The sequence below is a fragment of the Camponotus vicinus genome, unplaced genomic scaffold (assembly GCF_025532165.1).
Source record: "Camponotus vicinus isolate PSW18456_S1 unplaced genomic scaffold, iyCamVici1.0 SCAF_3, whole genome shotgun sequence".
Taxonomy (NCBI): Eukaryota; Metazoa; Arthropoda; class Insecta; order Hymenoptera; family Formicidae; genus Camponotus; species Camponotus vicinus.
In genome coordinates, this window is record NW_028141967.1 from 24,894,084 (window position 1) to 24,914,020 (window position 19,937).

Sequence of the window (19,937 nt, forward strand, 5' to 3'; positions counted from 1 at the left end):
CGCGGGAGCCTCGGTTCGTGCGATAGGTCATGGAAGTTAGCCTAATATTACATTTGTCATACGACAAATGTAATATTAGCCTTATGTTGGTTCTAAATGCGGCACGTTTAAACTTTTTTAATTAATCTCGCGCGCATTAATTTTTCTAATATCATTTAACGATTTTATATAATTGAATTTTATTTGGATTAAAAAATACCTAATGAATCCGATTAAAATCAAGAAATAAAAATTTAATCTCTCAACCTGTTTGTTAGTACCTTTTGTTGTAACCTTTTAAATATAGCGGTTTTTAAATTTGCTTCTCTACAGACGCGGTGATTTCAAATCATGATCATACTATCATAATTTTCAGCAGCAACTGGCGCAGTTGTAAACTGACGATAAACAATTTCATTCAATTATAATTAAAATCACTTGGTAAAACAACGTCGACGAATAATTGTACTTTTATTATGTTTTAACTTAAAGAAAAACGTTTGTATCGAACGTGAAAAAATTCTTAAAGTAAATTATCAATTAATAAATATAAAATCAAACATCTTGATTTCATGAACAAATTTTTTAGACGAATGATTCAAAAGACCAGTCATTTCATGAGACGAATGAAATGACGAGAATGATAATCACAGTTCCCTGTATTTATTTGTGACATTTCTCTCGACTCTTCACATAATATAATATTCAGTAACTTTATTTACAAGTTATCGACCCAGTGCATAGACTAAACATATTTTAGTTTGCTCGGGAATCGATTTATTTACAAAAATGTGTTTTCGAATTATGGAACAATCTTCAAGTCCGCAAATGCATGGGACACAGTATCTCGTTCGCAAATATCTTTCATTTAATGAAAGCAGAAATGTAATCATCTTATAAAAAGATTCAGATTGAAAAGTCCCTCGCGCATCTTGCATAACAATTTCTCCCCTTGTTTCTCGTACCAAATATTGGTAAATAATCTTCGGCGTCCTCAAAAATAAAGCTGAATGTAAATGCGAATACGCTTCAGAAATACGGCATCTTTTGTCTCAGCATCCGAAAAAGGAATCGTTATCACCAAACCAATGAACATTCACGCTTGATCCTGACGAGAAAACGCGGGGTATATAGTATCCTGGAGAAAATATATCTCCTAGATAAATTTTTCACTTCAAATTTATCTTTTCAATTTTAATTGCTCCTGATTAAAAATTGTTTTTTCAACATTGCCAAGCAGCACGTGTTGGCTTCATAAACGTTTTCTAAACGTATCTAATATCATTATATACATTTAAAAGAAACGTTTATAAAACCACCACGTGCTACCTAAATTTATTTTGTATCTCTAGTAAAAGAAGCTGATTGTTATACAAGCTGCCTACTTTCTTATTTTTGAATATATTTGATGCCTCGCGCTTCCTTTCAACACGATTACCCTTTTATGAAGCAAAATTAGTATAATGTAACATTTGTGGAAGTTCCATTCTCTATACATATATATATAGCGTCGAAACATAAGATGTCCCCCCCAGTGATACTTGTATAAAGATATTTCATGCTTAGAATGACCTAAATTCTTTTTTTACTCTTCATTCTAACTTTGTACATGCTTGTGGACACTTGAGAAGCTTACTGAGATGGATTGCTCCGAGATAATTTAAACCACCGTGCAATAATACAATCGTCCAGAATCTAACGATGAACGAAAATGCTATTGAAACGAGACCTTTTTGTCGCCAATATACAGTATATTGTTTGTAATATATTTTCTTTCATTTTATCAACGAACGCAACAAGTATACTTAATGAAATTTTAGAGTCCCATAAGCCGTCTTGCATTTTTCGAATTACGTGAATCTCGCATTGCAGTGTGCACGTTATAAAAATCGTGAATATCATTGCGAATAGTTAATATTGTGTATAAGCATGTCAGATTCATAATCGTCATCTACCTGCAAATTGCTTCTTTGACAATTATCTTTTTTTCTTTTTCATATTGGTTATTAATATATACTTTAATGAAATACTGAATATAAGATATTAAAAATGTTGAAAAATATAGTCTTGTGTGTGTGTGTGTGAGAGAAAGAAGCTATTCTTTTATAAAAATATCAAGTTTTAGAAATTTTATCATAGAATAAACATGTAAGAGTCATGATCCATGTTTATCTCTCTTTCGTATTTAAATATTAGGCCTAACAAAATTAACATATGAGAATACAAGTCAATATAACAATCTGGAAATGTTTACAATATATTAATTTTTATCACACATAATTACTACTATTGTGGCATTTTTGTTAAATTATTGCTATATTATACATATGCATACACACACACATACACATAAAAAAAATTTATAATTTTATATACCAACAACACAAAATAAATTGTAAAATTTAATTTTATATCATTTCTCTTTTTGTTTTTAAATATATTATGTAAATTTATTTCGCGTTTCTTATATGACCTCATATACAATTATATGCGATTATAAAAAAAGGGTTATCATATGCAAGTAAAATATAATTGTAACGGATATTCATAAATTAAAATATATGTAACTCGTTTATATAAATGTTATGCAATTAATAAAAAAAAAAAGAAATATAGATAAATATTATTTCTCGATATACAGTACTAATGTTTTTTTTTGAAAGATATTTTACCTTTTGAGATATAAATTCTCTTAAAAATATAATTGCTTAATGAACTAATAGAGAAGAAAAATGCAATTATGCGCGCATAATGAGACTCTAAGGTACATATATAGTAAAATAGTAATGATGCTATCTTTTCGAAATATAAAAAGCAAAGTAAACTTTTGATAGCGTTATCGTTTTAAATTAAGCCCAATTCTCTTTGTAATCATACAAAAATGATTATCTCATAGAAAGTGTAAGCAATTAAATCAAAAGCAAATACACATTAGCAACAATATTGATATCAATCGAAATTCGTAAAAGGATATCTCGTTTTAATCGATCCTCTATTGGTGGAATGTTTTCATGTTTTTTTTTTTTAATTAATTCTGCAAACGATTCTTCTATATACCTCCCGAGGCTTATTAAGAGACATTTCAGTCTATCTACCACTTTCGATCAGGATAATGATACCGTACTCTCACGCGTTCTCCTACGAGAGAGAGAAGTATATATTATATTATATTTATTTTTATAATATATATATATATATGTATGTATGTGTGACGTCATGTGTTATCTCGTATGCTTTTCGTGTTAAAGTCACATGGTTTGCAGCAATACAAATAGAATATTAAATGTTACTACCACTCTGTGTAAGTAATTATAATCGGATGGTAGCCTGCAATTCTCACAAATTCAAGAGGTCCGCGTATTATTTGCCTAAGGGATTTTGCAATTTTCCCATTATAAATAAGCGACATATTCTATAAACGATACTAGATTATAAACATATCAACTATTTAAATCATATTCCTGCAGACGACAACGCTAAATTTTTGTTGTACTAGATGTATAGAGTATGTAGATGCATCTTTATGTTGGCTGACAGTAAATAAAAAATATTCTTTTGTTTTGGCTCGTATTTAACAAACACAATTTCAACGTGTGCAACAGTGCTTTTAGTATTTGTGAATCATTAAATCAAAATACTATCATAATACAGCTTCATTTGTTACAATTATCAATGAGAAAATGAGAGATTAGTAGAAATATGCTTTGAATAAAGACATATATAAATTGTTTAATCACTAAATAATTCCCAGAATCTCACCAACAAGACGCAAAAGAAACTTGCAGTCCTATCTTAGGCAAATAGATCTTATCATGTTGTCATTTAAAAAGTACGCGTTAAGCTCTAACAGCTTGTCATAATCAACAATAAGAATTTTCACATTTTTTTCAGTCTTATAAGCAATACATCGTTTTCATTTTAGAAAGCTAGTCAAGCTTTCGCGTTTAAACACGACCCGCTTTGTTCTCAATATTATACTATCCTGTACATTTGTAATTTCTAATCAATCTTCCGTGAAATTTGGAAAAGTGATTGCATAAACAATGTCAGCAATTCTTTCGACGAAGAAAAGAGAATCCTTCAAAAGAGAAGTACTGTCCAACCGAGTAATCGACTATTTCTAACCGAAATACATGACACATTAATTCGATAAACTCCTTGTCGATACGAAGATTTGATAAAAAGATCTATGTAGGCGAGCACCTTTGTAATTTAACCAGCGTATTCAGCATCGGTGCAGTGCATCAAGGATGTTTCGGACGTAAAGATTTGTATCACGAAGAATACTGGTTGATTTTAACCAGTGGAGTAATGTTATCGATGCGTTTGAAAAATTGAAACGTAATCCGAATATGGTATAGTATATCACTTTAGTTATGCACTATGGTTGACGCATGTTGAAGTCTCTCAAGCTCTTCCAATGACAGGACGTTTGTTTGCCCAAGCTCTGGCAGCTTTCCGGCTCGAGCTTGAGCAAGGAGTTCCGGGCTGAACCATCGTGCAAGTTGGTTAGACGTTGGCGAAAGGTCACCTCCGTTACTACCCACAAATCCGAGGCCCGGCGAAGGTTGACGGCCGACTGTCATGTTTAGTTGTTGCGATCGCATCGCTCGCCCATCTGTGCACATAATTTAGTCAATCATGTAATAAATTATCATTTAAATAACAGAAATAAATGTTATTGTAATATATATATATATATATATATATGTGTGCAGAATAATTATAAAAATATATAAAATAAAATATATAGTTTGTCAATATTATTTATATAATATGAATGTTTTATTAATATTTTAGCATAAATGTTCCAACATAGTTATTAGTTATTTACTTAATCCAAAGATAAATGATGTCAAGACAGGATTAAATAGGGGAGAGCTAAGAATGGCTTGCTATTATTCCAATTTCTGAACACCGTTGCATGCAATTTGATTGGGGAGAGGAGAAACACCTGAAAATTAATGTAAATAGGATAAGGAAGGAATTTTATAGCAAATATCAATTTTTACCAACTATAAAAATCGGATTTTATATCGTTCGTTTTGTTAAAAATTCTTTTTTTAGTAGTATAACACTTCTATCACTTTTTGCTTTATTGAATTACGTTACCTGTACGATTGGAATTGTAATTTTGATTCATGACAAGTTGCATCGGTGTATTTACAGTCCGTTGCGGCGGTTGTTGTTGTTGCATATTAGTTGTTCCATGCGGTGGTTGTTGCATATTAGTGAGATGTGCGGAGACTTGCTGAGCCTTCATTTGGGTATTTATAGGATTTGATCTCGGATTCATAATCGAGTTTTGGACTACTGGATTATATTGCGGAACATTATGATGCGGCAAGGAAGTGGCCATAGTATGCTTGGATCGGGTTGGATTTCCATATACATTTGCGACCGTTCTATGTTGATGTTGTTGGAATTCAACGTTTCCTGTATTGTATTGGAATTGATTGCTGCTCGTGTTGCCGCTGTTACCACCTTTCACTATAGGTCGACCTAAGATTAGAGAATTTCATAGCGTTTAATATTATGTTATTAATATAGTCAATAGTGTTACAACGTTAATCGCAATAATAAAGCTTCCAAATATTTTATGACAATCAATAATAAGGCTTATAAAAATGTGTCATTATAATTTTATAAAAGTTAAAAAGGTAAACCTGGATGCTGTTTAAGCGATGAATTCGACCATGTCGATGGAACAGATTGTGGTCGCAAGGCGGTATGTCTCGAGAGAGCTCCCTGTGTAAGTAGTTGAACTGCAGACTGCATTTGTTGCATCTGCGAAGCTTGAGTTTGTGTAGACAATTTTGATGGGTCGTTGTTGCTTCCTATATTTAGAAAAAAAATAAATAAATTTATGATAACAAGCAATTATATGAAAATTAAATCTAAATATTAATAACACAAAACACAAATGAGTTATTTATACAGGGTGTCCGGAATATTGCCCGCATACTTCGAGAAGTGATTCGGGACTTAAAAAGAAGGAAAAAAGCTATATAAACATAGGTCCGGAAATAAGTGGTTTCCGAGTTATAGTCACTTTTATATTAAAAAAAATCGTAATTTATAGTTCGCTTGGCATCTCTTTTAAATTTTTTTTTTAATTTAAAATTTAAATTTAAAAATTTGAATTTAAATTTAAAATTTGAATTTAAAAATTCAAATTTAAAATTTAAATTTAAAAATTCAAATTTAAAATTTAAATTTAAAAATTCAAATTTAAAAATTCAAATTTAAAATTTAAATTAAAAAATTCAAATTTAAGATTTAAAAATTCAAATTTAAAATTTAAAAATTCAAATTTAAAATTTAAAAATTCAAATTTAAATTTTAAAAATTTAAATTTTAATTTTAAATTGAAATTTTAAATTCGGATTTTTAAATTTAAATTTTAAATTCAAATTTTTAAATTTAAATTCAAATATTTAAATTTAAATTTGAATTTTTAAATTTAAGTTTTAAATTTAGAAATTTAAATTTAAAAATTTTAAATTAAAAAATTTAAAAAGTGGGATGCCAAGCGGACTATAAATTATGATTTTTTTTATCCGTATCACTTCCCGAAGTACTACGGGCGATTTTCCGGACATCCTGTATAGTATGAAAATATGCTTTATTGATATTATTATAATGCTTTCTTAATGTTAATGTTAATGCTTTCTTTCGTTAAAAGATTTAATTTAATAAAAAAGTAACTTAAATTGTAAATGTGTTTGAACATGTGTTTAAACATTCAAAAAATAAATGTTTTTGTCAAAGTTAAATTGTACAATTTAAATCAATTTCATATAAATGTCATTTCAACATTATGTACATATATACATACATATACATATATACATATACTGCAGACTTGAAACACCAACAATATACTTACTAAATATTATTCATTAAGATATTATCATTCAAATGTTATTATATATAACTACATAACTTACATATATAAATTGTTATTTATATATTACCCGAAATTATTTGCCTATATTGTATTGTGTTGTTATTAATAAATGTAATCATAATGATATTATCAGAGTATAAATGTACAAATACAGCTTAATTGTATATTACATTTATTTTTTATACTTTTATTATTGCAAATTTGATAAGCATAAGGATGAAGCAAATTACATAATTAAAAGGAATACGCAAAGATCGCTAGTAAGCTTATATTTTGATGAAAAGTTGCAACACTAATAATAGGAGAAAATGTGAATATGTATAAAAGAAAAGTTAAAGCAAATGAGATAAATCGATACAAAGCCTTTTATTACTTAAAAAAACTTATTTCAACATACTATTAAGGAATATAATAAATCTATGTTATTAAGAGTTTATTTTATAAAGTGCTCTTTTTGTATCTCACATATAAAATAAAAATAATATATATTTTTAAATATCTGTCATATTAGAAAGATGTAACAGATATTTATTGCACAAATATTTAGTTTTTAATGCCGATTTTCTTTCATGACCTTTCAAATTTTAAAGCATCTCATTTCTGAAATGTCAAGCGAAAAAACAAAATGGCAGCTTTTCGTTTATAATCGCAAAAATAATAAAACAAAAATATAGCTTTAAACATAGCAATCAAAAATTATATTATAATATTTATTTATGTGTGTATGTGTGTGTGTGTGCGTGCATTTTATGAAACTTCATCTGCTAGAAAACAGTATAATTAGATATCTTCACCATGATTTACGAATACTAGCATTTTAAGAATTAATATTTTCTATTCCATCTGATACTGTAGATACGGTCATTTGATTATTTTCATTTACTAGCTTTTCCACCTCGGATGTTTTTTTTACTGTCTCATCAAATGAGACACAATCGTTATTGTTGGCATCATTATCTACATCTATTACGTTAGGCTCTGATACTTTTGCATTGTCGTTTGCATTTTCATTAACATCAAGGAAAACATTTTCCTTCGTTGTGTTATTAGCCGGATTATTATCTTTTATTATATCCTTTTCTTGTTGTAATGAATATAAATATTTGGTTTTTAATGCCGATTCTTCCGTACAAGTATGTTTATTATTTGTATTAGCTATAGCAGATTGCAAAAAGATCATTTTAAGAGTCTCATTTTGCACTTGATTGACTGACTTGGAAAATTTAGATGAATCGACAGAAGGAACAGCGGTATTTATTCTATGATTATTTTGATCTCGAGACATGCGAGAGTGATTAATGTTTCCATTAATTGCGGGTATAGAAAAAGTCGTTTCTAATTTGCGGAATTGATTCGCACCATCGGGTTCCTTGTCAGCAGTCATTTTACGTAAAACGGAGGTTGGGGTAAAAGCGAGCGGACTCGCTGTTTGCTTAGCTGGTGAATTAATAACAGGACTCGACGCGCGCAGTTGCTGCTGTTGTACTTGTTGTTGTTGTTGTTGTTGTTGCTGCTGCTGCTGTTGTTGATCCTGCCGCTTACGAAAATTTTCACGCTGTTCCTCCAATTTCTTCTTGATTAAAGCATTTTGCATTATAGTCTGAGTGTGCATAACAATCTCCCGTGGCGATGGCACTCTGTGTGGTATCACTGTTATAATAATAATAATAATAATTTATACATCACAAATTTTTTATATAACACAATTTTCTCTAATTTTGTTAATATTGCTAAAGATTAATAACATATCTGATAAAAGTTTATATTGGATTAACACTTATCAAGTGATTTTACTACACTGCATATCCCATTTTTCTTAAATTAGGAATATTTTTATACACAAGGGATGATATAACAAATTTCGCAAAATACAAAGTTTATTGGATTCATTATACTACCTGCTGGATGTTGTACTGTTAAAGTACTAGGACTAGCTGCTAAATTTGATGATATTATCGGAGGTGGACAATAAGCTGCATTCCAAATATAATACAAAATTGTTCAATTTAAATTTTCGCTTAAAAAGGGATGTTGAATAAGAAAAAAAGAGGAGAATAGTTGTGTGCATGTAAAATCTTACCGTTATTCATCGGAGATGGAATCCTCTGTTGTTGCTGTTGAAACAGCATCTGTTGTAACATATGATCCTGAGGGGTAGCAGGAGCGGGATGAGGATGCGGACTTATAGTACGAGGTGTAGTACCGCCGTACATTTTCAGAATATTCACTAGCACTTCTCGATGGCGATGCTGCATAGCGGGATTCTATTAACGATACAATCAAAATTATGAACAATTTTTATATCACATAAAAACATTAATGATGACAGACTCGAAAATTTTTAAATTAAATATATAAAATAGTTTAAACGGCAATACGACTCTCGTGTTGTTATCGATACACAATTATTTATTACATATGATGTTAATATAAATATAATAGATACAATTATTGAAGAGAGTCACATAGCAAACATATGTTTCGTAAAATTATTGCTACTTTATATATTGTTATACTTGCGCTGAAGATGAGAGTCCCGAAGAGAGAAGGTCGAAACGTACGCTATATAACTCTTCAATAATTGTATTTAAACTATTTTTATATATTTTATATCACATAATAAAACTATTATATAATTACTATGGACAATTTGTACATTTATCAATAACTTACCTGCAACTGTTGCATTAGATGTTGTCTTGTAATCTCTCCTTGTTGCAGACCTTGAATAATCGCTTGAGCTTCTGGTCGTTGTAAGAGTTCTTGACTTGATGGGATATTATTTATCATCATTTGCATTTCCGCCGGTACCGGACTAACACCTAGCATTCGCTGATTACCCATCATCATTGATAGCATATCGGAATGTCGTTGTTTCTGCTGTTGTTGTTGTTGCTATAGTGATATATGTAGAAAATTTATAAAAATCTTTCATCACATATAGATGACTAATTAGAGCACTATAGATATATCATACTTGTATTTGCAAGACTTTCATCAGATTCTCATGTTGCATTTGAGCCTGATGTGGATGTTGAGTAGGACCAAGGGGACCAACATGATTAAATGTCGTAGTATGAATCGGTTCTGTGGGTGGCTGTTGATGTGGTACAGGTGGCTGCTGCTGCGTTTTTAATTGCGAATTAAGTAGCTAAAAAATAAAAATAAGAGTTATTACATATATATATATATATATATATATATATATAAAGAAAATTAAATATAATATAAACTTACTTGCATTAATGTTACAGGTTGTTTTGGTGTGATAGGTCCGTTAGCTGCAGGCACAGCTTGTCCTCCATTCATTTGAGCAAGCTAAATAATTTTTTTATAATAAGTTTACATGAAATAAAATAGAATAAATAAATATCAACGTACCAGTTTTTTAAAAGCAGAGAGATCTTCTTCAGTCTTATTTACATGGGGTGTATCAGTCGAAGTCGTAGGTGGAGGAGCACCACCCCGCATGCGTGCTTCCAATTCTTCCAAGCTGTGCACAACTTTCCCACCAATTTCTAGAAAGAAATATATATTTACATTTCATGTGAGATCTGTTTTCATGAGACAATATTTATCCAAACATATGTGACTTACCCAAATCTTTAATAGAACAGTTTTTCACCATAGGGATAGCTGTATTAGATGCATCACCCTGGCCATTTTGACTTGGCTTATTACCACGATGTAACATTTCGAGTAACTTTACATTTGTAGCAGAGTTGGTATTATTCGTCGTATTAGCCGGAGAAATCGGAGCAAAATAAGTGTTAGATTCCGTTACTGATGGTATTTGGATGTTCGGCTCGGTGATGTCGTTTAATAAATTGTTCAATAGTTCATCTTGTATGGAAGCCCTACGACTATCCGCCTGTTGAATTGGACTTTCTCTCTTGAACCATTGACTAAATCGAGAACCAGTTCCACCACTCGAACCAACTCCGTTCTACAAATACAAAGAATTTATTTGAGTGACACAAAAAGTATAAGATGATTTCAGATATTATATTAAGTGCAAAAATATAAAAAAAATTAAAATATATAAAAAACAAAAATGATTAAAAAGATGACTCACTGTTAATAGTCCAGATACACCAGCAAATGTATCAGATTTCAGAAACTCATCTAGATTAAAGTCAGGATGCGAATCCTCTTGATTCTGATTAGCGCTGGAATTTTCTACTGACTCGGATGTTGTCGGTTCGGTCACAGTACTTTCGTTAATGTCATTTTCTTTATTCTGAGTGATGGAGGATTGTTCGATCTGTTCAGAAATCGGAGAATGTGGTGCTGGTACAGCGTTTAGAGGTTGATCCATAACAGTCGGAGTGCTACGTCCTTTAGGACCCGCCGAGTTTTCGTTCGATTTGTCATCCTTTTCCGTAGCGTTCTTCTTATTTCGTTTCTTCTGTGCGGGAGTCTGTTTCTTGTTCTTGGAATTACCGCTACTGTTCATCACCTTTTCCTCCGGGATGTCTTCAAAGCCCCTTAACTCAATCGTATCGTGTTGAGATGTAGGTCCCGAACTAAACCATTCCGGCTCGTCCATCGAATCGCGATTGTCACTGTAAGTCCGTCGACGATCGTTGAATCTCTTTTCGCGTCCGCGATCTTTTGTGTCGCGATCTGTCGGATGATTGTTCCGCTCGTTGTTGCGCTCCGATCCTCCTCTGTCACTACGATCACGCTCTCTCTCGCCGCGATCACCGTAATCCCGGCCGAATGATCTCCGTTCGAATCTCTCGTCCCGCTCGCGCAAACTGTCACGATCACGCTCCCTCTCACGTATATCACGTTCTCTATCACGCTCTTTTCCATCACGATTATCTCTGTTATCACGATCACGCAGAGGACCACTAGCGGTCGTGCCTGATCTAAAACCATAATCTGCGCGTTCGGATTCAATCTTTTCATTTTCCGATCTAAAATCCCATATATCTCGCGCTAGAATCCTGCCACTACCGATTCGGCGAACAGGTTCACGATGGCTGACCTAAATATTTCATAAAAATATTTAATAATTGTATTTACAAAGAAAATATATAAAAGCGATATCAATAAAGGCAGATATATAACCGCGCGTGTCTCAATAAAACAGAAATGATCGCGAGTTATATTACAAGTTTGTATACCTCTGTTTTGCCGATCGGACTTTCCGGACGCCGATTTGGTGGTTGATTCACATTAACGAAACATCCCGAATTAAAACTTCTTCGTTGAGGGCTCAAAACGATGCCATCTTGCTCCTTACGTATTCGGTCCCGAGGATCACCATTATTACGTCGCTTACTATGATTCTCAGTGATTTGATCACTACGTCCGGTCCTTTCCTCCTTCGGGGGTGTATCGCTACGCTTTCTATCTGAATGCCAACGTTCGGGATCCCAAACACCTCGTGAGCTGCGAGAAAAAATTAGCGATTAGCAAAACGGACATTGATATATCAAAAATTCGAAAGAAAGCTATAAACTCTTGTACATACTTGTTGTAAGCATTGTCTAGGAATGCAGGCCTACGTTTAGATAATCGCAAATTTTTTATCAGCATCAGTTCCTCCTGAAAGCAAAAAAAAAAAATGTAAATACATATATTGCAAGACTCAGTGCGCGATTACGCTACTTTAATAAATTCCAATAACATTTGCAAAGTGACATTTACTCGAGAATATTGAAATTGAGGTCTAGAACGGCCTACTTCCATGATCGAAGCGTCAGTCACCTCTCCAGCCACAGACATCGATATAATGGCTTCATCCCCTGTAAAATAACAAAAAAATAAAATAATTGTTTAGTAATAATACATGTGCGCGCGCGCACACATATACCGGCAAAACTAAAGATCGTTCTATCTCGATGTTTAAAATCGAAATCGAAATTCGAAACAATAAGGACCTAATAAGGACCTGAGGAGAAGATCACAATCGCGCACAATTGTTTATCCTAACAAACGTATTAGAACGGCTTGGCGTGACGCGGTCATACTTACGGAAGGTCACCCGCTTTAGAGGATTGACAGATTTGTTTTTCCGGAACCAATGACAAGCTCTGGTCTGCATAACAAGGATATCTAAGAAAGGAGAGCCGGTCGGACCGACCAGCGGTCGTTTCCGCGGTCGCCGGTACCAATTCGAGCCGACAAAACGATTGACGGCGATGAGTCTCATTGTATAAATCGGTTGTCTTGCTTCAAATAAATCGAATAGACTATTTATCTGGCTATTCTGCTCTATCTAACTGCCACTGTGTTTCTTCGCGCAACCGTTGCCTCTCGACAATGTAAATAAACAGATGAAGGGCAAACAGTCGACAAATTCCCGAATCAAAGTCCCGTCACGAATACATTGATCCGCGAGTCATTGGAAAATGAGAGATTCTCTCGCAAAAAATCTGCCTTTCACTTTTTAAGACTCGAGTAAGATAAAAGAATAAAATGAAATGAAGTAAAAACTCGAGCGAGATCTAAATGTCGGAATTTATCCGTTGGCTTTAAGCTGGCAAAAAATAATTCTGAGAAGTCTCGTCCGGACTTTTCGTCCTTTGAAACAAAGCAACTTGGGAAACAAATTTTTTTTGTTTTTCGCGTTTTTTTCTCGAGGCGAGAAAAAATGTTGAATATATCTAACTTTTTAAATATACCAAGCTGCAGAAATTGTTTATTTCTATTATCAAAATTGATATTTGATGTTAGAAATGGTCAATTTTACATACGTATCCACCGTCTATATATCACTCGCGCGACTTGTTACTGAAGAAATATATGTAAACAGTTGTGTAAGCACAGTACCGTGCAGACTGACTAATTCAAACTGCTTTCAGACAAGATAATACTCTGGCAAGCCAATGAAAGCTTTCGTGAAAAGATCTTAGTCAAGAGGGCACTTGATTCGCTATAAAGATAATTTAAATATAACTGACTCTATCATATCCAGAAAAATTTCTAGAAATTTATTATCCTAAATGTATGAGCAGATGAATCTTTATGATACATACAGCTCTATTAAATATATATCACATTTTGTCTTTATAAAATAATATCCTTTACTCCCAAAATCTAAAAGTGTACCTATTCTTTTTTTACATAATTTATTGGAGAGAACATGAGATTTTATTAATTTAATTAAATATTTAAGTGTGCATATAAAAGGAAAAGATATTTATGTATACATATAGATTGAAATAAATTAAAGACTAATTTGAATGAAAGAGAAAGTATAATTGATTAGAAGATTAAAAGATTAGAAAGATTTAATACAGCAATATTACACGAATCTTAGATACAGAAAATATCAGTATTATACAAGTCTTACATACATAAAATATTAACAAAAGTAACAAAGGAAAACAATGACTAATTAAAGTTTTAATCAATGTAAATAACAGTCATATGTGCATAATATACATATATTGAAAATGGATTGAAAAGTAAAAAAAGATGAGGAAAATAAATGAAATTAACAGGAAGTGGGTTTTGACTTTGACCTATTGATCTTAATTACAATGATCCATAGAAAAATGTAAAAATATTTTTATTTTTTCACCATAAAATTTTTTTTATATAAACATATTTTTTATATGAAACCAGAGCATTAATCATTGTGTTCAAGAGATTCTAAGAAGAGAGAGATAAATATATAAATCTAATAATATATAATAAATACTAAGAAAAAATATTAAGAAATTTAAGTAGAATTAGTCGAGTTGGCTCTTCTGAAAATCTCAATAAATATATAAGTAAAAGGAGGGCACAAATATATATGTAAAAATCTCTGAATGATTTTAACAAAACTGACAGAAATATCGAAGATTGCGTTCCTACTTTTTTCAAATTCTCGTTAATTTTCGTCCAACGAGAATCGGAGAGAGATATCGGATCTGTTCTAGCTGCACTTTCTGTACTTTCTTTCACGATCTTCCCTTTTGTCTCCGCGATACTCAAATATCCATTTCGTTTCGCGAGAAACGCACTTGTGATACACCGTTAAGAGAAACAAATAGACTTGCTCTGACCGAAGAGAGAGACGGACAAACGACTCGACTCGCGACTCGGAGGTTATTTTCCGACATTGCTCGGCTCACGAGCGACGCTTCGATAAAGAAAAGAGGAGAGAGCGAGAAGGAGACAGCTAGAGAAAGATATATGTGATCAATCGACTCGTACCTTCTTCCTTCTTCGTCGTCGCGGTCATCGTCGTCGCTGTCGCCGCCGTCGCCGTCGTCGTCGTCGGCGGCGGCGGTTGCTTGTCACTTGTCACGGATTCGACGGACATCGCGCCGATGACGCTGATTACGTCGACCTCGATCGGCTGGCGGAGGGTGCGTGTCCTGCGCGAATACCGACGTTCCGTGTCTCCTCGGTTTGTATCGGCCAAGTTCCTTCCCCGAGAGATTCTTCGCGCGATCTTTATCTACGCCTCGTATACGAGCAGCGATACACACGCACACATACACGTACAGGCGCACCTACACAAAATCACACGCGACGCGCGCGATCGCTAGCTAACTCGCACACGCACACACACATATGTACATACACGACCGATGGGGAACACACTCGCGGAAGCGCGCGCACCTTATATACGTACAGAGTTTACACCTCTATTATGTGTGTATATATATGTTATATATATTGCTTAAAAGTACCGCTTAGTATCACAGACTGGTTTTCCCTTTTATACGTCTCGCGGCTCGGCGATAGAGACGAAACCTCGATAGGGCAATGTGTATTTCTTCTCCTGTTTCGATAGAGATGAACGAATAGTATGGATAGGAGGAAAGATGGTGGAGGGGGGCGAGAAAGGGTGGAAAAGAGAATTCGCGAGAAGAGAGAGAGTATGTTTATATCAAGAGGATATCAAGAGAGAGAGAAAGAGAGAAAGAAAGAGAGTTTACACGCGAAGCTGCGCAAACGGATGGGTCTTTCTGACGATCTTACGAGGGGCACGATCGCGCGATTCTCCCGTCGTGTGTCGCCAAATAATCATCGCATGTCACACGATGTCTCAATGTTTGCGAGCTCCCTGCCGATCGCCGTCAGTCCATCGATCTCTGTATCGTACACAACCCGAGAAAAAATCCGTATTACACACACACACGCACGACACACTGGCTCTCACGATGCTATATGCAAAAATAGAAAATAGCTGCACTCGATCCCCACTTCGGCTGCTGCTGCTGCTGTTTCTCTGTTGCCTCTCCGCGATTTCTCGACGCGGCTAAACGTTTCTGGCCTAGGAGATTGCGGAACAAGGAGATGGGGCTTGCGGCACGAGTTTCCTGGCAGCAACGCGAAAGAAGGAGACGAACGCTACGATAGAAGGGCGCTGTCATCGAAGACGATTCGACGTTCAACGGCCACTAGTAATTCGTCGGGGATTAAAGTCTGTTCGATTCTTTCCATTTGATAGCCAATCGTGCGATATTGGCCGCATTCAGCGGACTCGACAGTTGGGCAACATTACTAGATTTCCGATGTAATTCGACGCTGATTGGTCGGATCTGAAAGTAGAAACCAATCATGTTCGATTGCTACTTGGCGATTGAGTCCGCTGAATGCGGCCATTGGCTACGGTTGAAGAGACGCTCCGGATGCATCGAAGCGTTTGATTGATCAATCAGGTTAAAGAAATCTTTACTCCTTTGTCCTGATTGGTCAATCAAACGCTTCAAAGCATCCAAAGCATCTTCCTGACAGCAGCCATTAATATGTACTTGTTGAAAAACCCTAGAAATTCTCTATGCGATGATCAATGAATATTGGCCCAAATTTATCGATCAAAACGTTGGTTTTTTCAAAATGGAGCCGATGACAAGTTGTTAATATTTCATGATATAAATCGATTAAAAAAATGAAATATTTAATATTTTTTTGTAATGTACATATGTTATATAATATTTGTAATAATATAATAAGAATTGTGTGTAGTCACTATGATTGTAAAACATATATGTTGTAATGGAAAATCGATAAGATTTTGTTGTGAGTGTAACATTTTAATTATATCTCTGAGAATATAAATAATTTATCTTAAATATATATATTATAATAATAGAATATATATGATATTATATTCTAAAATTTCGTAAGAATTATATTAAGATATGTCACTTTGCAGTTCGCTTATATAAATCGAATCTTGCGTTTGTTCCAAAGTGCAATCCAACAACAACAGAAGATGTAAGGAGATTAAAGGAATTTATCGATAAACATCATCGTTTGTGCATATTAACCGGAGCAGGAATATCCACAGAAAGTGGGATCCCTGATTACAGATCGGCAGAAGTAGGTCTTTATGCACGAAGCAATCATAAACCAGTTCTTTACAAAGAATTTTGCAACAGTGAGGCAATAAGAAGACGATACTGGGCTAGAAACTACATAGGGTGGCCAAGGTTCAACTTTTTATAACAGAATCTTATTTATAAGAAAGCAATAAACGGAGAATCCTCTTACAGATTTTCCTCTCTTAAACCAAACATTACACATGAGACACTAAGAGACTTGGAATGTGTTGGAAAGGTAGAATGTATAGTTACGCAGAATGTAGACAATTTACATTCAAAGGCAGGAAGTAAAAAAGTAATAGAGTTGCATGGAACAGCATTCAGAATTATGTGCTTTAATTGCGATCATAAGATATATAGACATGAACTTCAAGAAGTTTTTCAAAAACTCAATCCATCTATGGTTGCACCTACTCAGATGATAAGACCTGATGGAGATGTAGAATTACCGCAGGTAAAATACAATATCTATTCACATTTACATGTGTATATATATATATATATATATATATATATATATATATATATATATGTACATGTAGTTTTTGTAATACTACATATTAATAATGAAATATATTTAACAGGCTCAAGTTGAAAACTTTAATGTTCCTGCTTGCAATAACTGCGGTGGTATTTTGAAACCAGATATAATATTTTTTGGCGAAAATATTCCACGCAATATAGTACAAAAAGTGAAAAATAATATCGAGAATTCGGATGCTTTACTAATTTTGGGAACGAGTCTTGCTACATTCTCTTCATATAGAATTGTGTTGCAAGCAGTTGAAGCCAACAAACCAATTGCAATAGTAAATATTGGCAAAACTAGAGCTGATGAATTTATGAACTTAAAAGTGGAAGGAAGATGTGGAGACATACTTTCAAAGGTCTGGCAACTGAATGCGTCAAACAATTCTATAAGATGATGAAAAATGTGAATATCTTTTAAATATCAAATAATATATATAACTTATTCAATATTAATAAGATACAATGTACAATGTACAACTTAGTCCTTTTTTTTTAATTAATGAATAATGCTCAATTAAAAAGATACAATAAGTAAATAAATTCTTATTTGGAAAAAATCGTACACTTCTGTTTAATTCTCCACAAGCATTCTTCTCGGATGTTATATATAAACATTCATAAATATTAATTTTTTAATGAGAAGATTTTGCCTCCTTTGCATTTTGTAGACTTTGAGTAATGTACAATTTTGCTAAGCTTTGAGAACAGAATTGCGAGATGTGTTCGCTATACGTATTAATTTGCCCAGCAACAATCATTGGATTTAATCTTGGTGGAACTGGCAGAGGTCTCATCAGTTTGTTGATATCATCATCAGGTAGCGGCGGTTCGTCCTTTGCAGCCCTAGCGGCATTTTCTTGAGCCCTCTTAGCCAAGAGCCTGTTCTTATCTTGTTGCTGTCGAACCACCAATTGTTGATATCTATTAAACTTCATAGCTTCTTGATTCAATTCGTCTACTCGATCCATCAAACATCTCAATTGGTTCTCTAATACTGTAGCTGTGCCAAGATCCAAATACTTTGTGCCTTGCTCCTCGGGAATCATTTCATCCAATTCTGACATCATAATGTTTGTCAAATTACTGTTCTTTATGACTACTGGAATCTCAACAAAGAGACTCTCGTATCCAATCTTCAAAGTACGCAAAGCTTCTGGAGTAAACTCATTCTCCTTGTACATTTGTATTGCTTGTGGAGTGAGCCGGTATGCCTTGAGTGTCAAAAAACCTCTAGCAGACTTTGCTGTATCGTAAATAAGCACAACTGATTCTTCGATAGAAGTTTGATAATGATACTGCGACTCCAACAAGGATAGATTTAAGAAGTTTCCAACATCCGCACTTTGATACCAACCGACGTGGAAGTGATCAACGTTCACCCTGTGAAATATGATTAAAAAAAGTTAAACAATTCTTGCTTTAAATAGTTGGAATATTTCGGTTCTCACCATCTCAATCTTCGCATCATAGCAAGTTGATATTCCTCCTCGTCCATAATTTCATCATTTTTGGGAAATGGGAAGCAATTGGTAATTTCCAAGCGATTTTGTACAACCAAACCAAGTAGAGCACCTTGCGCAACTTCCATGTTACCAGCGGACTCCTCATGACAATGTTTTACCATCTTCATTACCACGAGCCCATCGCATTGCACATAATCTATACGCGGCTCTACCTCGGGAATCCGTCTCGACGTTGTCCTCGAAACCATCTTCAACGAATTTAACCTCTCACAGTGCTAAGAGACTCAACTACGTGCTTCCACCTTGATCTTAACCAAAGGAAAGAGCAATATGCCACCGAACGTCACTCGCTGTGCGTTCATAAAGCGTTTCAATGGGTACCTAATCTTTTAAATCGACTTTACAAGACTGATCGCGGATTGGTTACTCCCTAGAAAATTTTCATACTTACTAGAAAAATGTTTCGCTGCATCTCTACACATGCGCGAGATTTATCGGTGCCGGATTCCGGGAGTGCCTCGTTTGACCACGTTGCGATTGACCACAGCCAATTATATCGACCTGTGCCTAGGGTAATCAGCAACGATTGACCAATCAGAGATGCCTATTTTGAATTGGCCAATTAGCGACATGGTCAATCGGGTGTCTTCCCCGGATTCCCCTCCACATCAAGTGGTCATGCGCTCGCCAATCACGTACTACCGGGTATGCGCGGTTCCTCACTGCGCATGTCCTAACGCCAAATCAAATATTACTACGCCACCAATAATGCGC

At 34.0% G+C, this 19,937-nt stretch overlaps 3 protein-coding genes across 7 annotated transcripts; 1 reads left to right on the plus strand and 2 right to left on the minus strand.

The window, feature by feature from the left end:
* Positions 1 to 626: 626 nt before the first annotated feature.
* LOC145968817 (uncharacterized) lies at positions 627 to 16,173 on the minus strand. 5 transcript variants are annotated; one of them, XR_014437872.1, is made up of 17 exons: positions 12,875 to 13,483; positions 12,548 to 12,645; positions 12,372 to 12,445; positions 12,022 to 12,289; positions 10,965 to 11,882; positions 10,487 to 10,835; positions 10,271 to 10,407; positions 10,127 to 10,207; positions 9,867 to 10,040; positions 9,563 to 9,784; positions 8,970 to 9,153; positions 8,788 to 8,862; positions 8,249 to 8,539; positions 5,646 to 5,816; positions 5,092 to 5,481; positions 4,814 to 4,933; positions 4,508 to 4,597 (listed from the first exon to the last, which is right to left on the minus strand). XR_014437872.1 is itself a non-coding variant. In XM_083094627.1 (16 exons), exons 1-16 carry the CDS (start codon positions 15,153 to 15,155, stop codon positions 4,350 to 4,352), a joined length of 3,789 nt encoding a protein of 1,262 aa, XP_082950753.1. In that variant the 5' UTR covers positions 15,156 to 16,173; the 3' UTR covers positions 627 to 4,349. The 5 variants fall into 5 exon arrangements, 4 of the variants coding, with proteins under 4 accessions (XP_082950753.1, XP_082950755.1, XP_082950752.1 ...); XM_083094627.1 differs by lacking the exons at positions 4,814 to 4,933; positions 12,875 to 13,483 and adding an exon at positions 15,047 to 16,173 and having other exon boundaries at positions 627 to 4,597; XM_083094629.1 differs by lacking the exons at positions 4,814 to 4,933; positions 12,875 to 13,483 and adding an exon at positions 14,705 to 14,880 and having other exon boundaries at positions 627 to 4,597.
* Positions 16,174 to 16,662: 489 nt separating this feature from the next.
* LOC145968328 (NAD-dependent protein deacylase Sirt4) lies at positions 16,663 to 18,262 on the plus strand. The gene is made up of 4 exons (XM_083093706.1): positions 16,663 to 16,864; positions 17,001 to 17,277; positions 17,341 to 17,623; positions 17,754 to 18,262. The coding sequence occupies exons 1-4, from the start codon at positions 16,816 to 16,818 to the stop codon at positions 18,093 to 18,095; spliced, it is 951 nt and encodes a 316-aa protein (XP_082949832.1). The 5' UTR covers positions 16,663 to 16,815; the 3' UTR covers positions 18,096 to 18,262.
* Eif3h (eukaryotic translation initiation factor 3 subunit h) lies at positions 18,173 to 19,505 on the minus strand. The gene is made up of 2 exons (XM_083093705.1): positions 19,149 to 19,505; positions 18,173 to 19,080 (listed from the first exon to the last, which is right to left on the minus strand). The coding sequence occupies exons 1-2, from the start codon at positions 19,409 to 19,411 to the stop codon at positions 18,333 to 18,335; spliced, it is 1,011 nt and encodes a 336-aa protein (XP_082949831.1). The 5' UTR covers positions 19,412 to 19,505; the 3' UTR covers positions 18,173 to 18,332.
* Between the last annotated feature and the right edge of the window lie 432 nt (positions 19,506 to 19,937).

Coding starts and splice junctions, on each gene's coding strand:
- LOC145968817 (XM_083094626.1), bottom strand. CDS start 13,052: ATGAGACTCATCGCCGTCAATCGTTTTGTCGGCTCGAATTGGTACCGG. Junction 12,290..12,371: donor CTAGACAATGCTTACAACAA/GTATGTACAAGA, acceptor TTTTTCTCGCAG/CTCACGAGGTGTTTGGGATC. Junction 10,836..10,964: donor GTGTATCTGGACTATTAACA/GTGAGTCATCTT, acceptor TTGTATTTGTAG/AACGGAGTTGGTTCGAGTGG.
- LOC145968328 (XM_083093706.1), top strand. CDS start 16,816: ATGATTGTAAAACATATATGTTGTAATGGAAAATCGATAAGATTTTGT. Junction 16,865..17,000: donor AAAATCGATAAGATTTTGTT/GTGAGTGTAACA, acceptor GTCACTTTGCAG/TTCGCTTATATAAATCGAAT. Junction 17,278..17,340: donor AACTACATAGGGTGGCCAAG/GTTCAACTTTTT, acceptor ATCCTCTTACAG/ATTTTCCTCTCTTAAACCAA.
- Eif3h (XM_083093705.1), bottom strand. CDS start 19,411: ATGGTTTCGAGGACAACGTCGAGACGGATTCCCGAGGTAGAGCCGCGT. Junction 19,081..19,148: donor ATGATGCGAAGATTGAGATG/GTGAGAACCGAA, acceptor CATATTTCACAG/GGTGAACGTTGATCACTTCC.